At 37.7% G+C, this 1,805-nt stretch overlaps 1 protein-coding gene across 2 annotated transcripts in view; it reads right to left on the bottom strand.

Moving 5' to 3' along the window:
• rad17 (RAD17 checkpoint clamp loader component) overlaps positions 1–1,630 on the bottom strand; it is an 8,625-nt gene extending 6,995 nt beyond the window's left edge. For both annotated transcript variants that reach the window (XM_015379915.1, XM_015379914.1), the window contains exons 1-3: positions 1,496–1,630; positions 1,216–1,352; positions 39–91 (exon numbers count right to left, since the gene is read on the bottom strand). In XM_015379915.1, coding sequence (XP_015235401.1) covers positions 39–91; positions 1,216–1,352; positions 1,496–1,562 — 257 coding nt within the window. In that variant the 5' untranslated portion in view covers positions 1,563–1,630. The remainder of the gene's footprint in view (positions 1–38; positions 92–1,215; positions 1,353–1,495) is intronic.
• Positions 1,631–1,805: the final 175 nt, after the last annotated feature.

The raw sequence follows: 1,805 nt of genomic DNA, 5'->3' as shown, positions 1-1,805 counted from the left end.
TTCAGAAACATGTTTATCTTATTAACATTTTAACTGACCTCAGGATATCATGAAAGTTGTGAGGCTGGCGGTAGAACTGGTTTGGAAAATCCTGAAAAGAAATAAAAATATGAATAAAAGGATGAAGTGATCCAGGATTTCATGTTAAGAAAATAACATTACAGCAGTTTTATTGACAGTGTGAGAAAGAAACAGAGGGCAGGAAGTATAAACAAAGTCAAAGTTCAGTTGAACAAAGGAACCACAGAATAGGATTTATTGATGCAACGGGCAAATGAAACCCATATCCAACTTTTCACAGCCATCTGAACAGATGTCCAAAGGTCAAGGTTTCAGGATTATTTCACACCTTAAAAAGAAGGTGCTGAAACTTGATTTAATCCGGATTAGGGGTGACCGATCGCTCCCATTTTAAGTGATGATAAGCGTAGATAAAAAGGAAAAGTTGAGGGTAAAATCCAAAGACCTGAACAAAAGAAGTAGCTGTCTTATTTCTGTTTTATCTTTTATTTCTTGTAACCATTGTGTTGGTTTTTCTTTAGGCACTAATAAACATTTGAAATAACATCCTCTTATCCTGCACCTGTTCCTCTTTTTTTTCTGTGCATCTTCATGCCTTATTTTCCTGTCACTTTGTTACGCCTGAATTATGGAAAAATAACGGATATTTAAATTCTATTCTATTATTTATCCTTATAAACTAGTTAATGACGCAGGGATTTCTCTATTATAAACATGGTTTCCTTTTGCAGGTCACTTCTTTAGCTTTAAAGACTAATACCTTAGATCAGAGCAAACACTGATCTAAGGTATTAGGGGCTGAACTGATGGCACATTGTATGAAGACAGGTAAAGGTTGCTATGGAAACATACATACATTATCTGGGATACTGTAATTTTCCATACATCCCATGAAATTAAGTCCTTATATCACAATAAATCCTGATAATTTCAGAGAATAGGGTTGTTTATGTAGCTGTGCTCAGGATAGAGACCAGTCCGCTGCTCAGGTCTGAGGTTCAGTAGCCTTTATTTAAGCTCCTCAGAGTCAACTTTAAATCCAGACCTCAACAAGCTGAACTCAATGAAGAATGTTTTACTTTTTTTACAAGTTTGTTTTCCTGAGAATCATTTTTACTGTCAATGTTTGCTTAAAAACCCGTACAGTGACGATGAATAAATAAAATACAATAGGAAAACAGCTGCGGTCCATACCTCCACCAGGATGAGCCTCTTGTCTGTAGCTCCTCTCTCACCTTTCATCTTCAAGCATTTGTATTTGTTAGCTCTTAGAAGAAACTCCTGAAACTGTGCCAGCTGAGAGCTGTAAGAGAAGCCCTCTGATCTCCATTCTGCAGAAGAAGATAAAAATCTACACCGCATTACTGTGGGATTCCAGCCCTTTTAGTGGAGAAATTAAAACCTCTGTTTTTATGTCCCTCTCATCAGTGGTTCCTCCAGTTAGCTTTAAGGACCATTTCTCTATGTGTCTCACCTGACTGACCGCTGAAGTACGGTTCTGCACTAGACGGGTTAGTCCACTCCTGAACTCTGATGCCCATCTCCAAAGAAAGAACTCTGACTGTTGCAGTTTTTCCGGAACCTGATGGTCCAGTTAGAATCAAAATACCCCCCTGGAACACAAACGAAGTCAAATGTCAAGTGCATGTTTATAGATTCTGCAGACGCTTCCACTCAAAGCAATTAATTAACATGTCAGTAAAAACACTCAAACCTTGGAGTAACAGAGACAACATGATTTATAAAGGCCAGATATTGTTTGATCAGAACATCCAATCAGAAGT

Source organism: Cyprinodon variegatus, unplaced genomic scaffold (assembly GCF_000732505.1).
Source record: "Cyprinodon variegatus isolate N-32 unplaced genomic scaffold, C_variegatus-1.0 Scaffold203, whole genome shotgun sequence".
Classification (NCBI taxonomy): Eukaryota; Metazoa; Chordata; class Actinopteri; order Cyprinodontiformes; family Cyprinodontidae; genus Cyprinodon; species Cyprinodon variegatus.
Note: the sequence above shows the minus strand (reverse complement) of the source record. Positions and strands in the feature narration are given on the sequence as shown.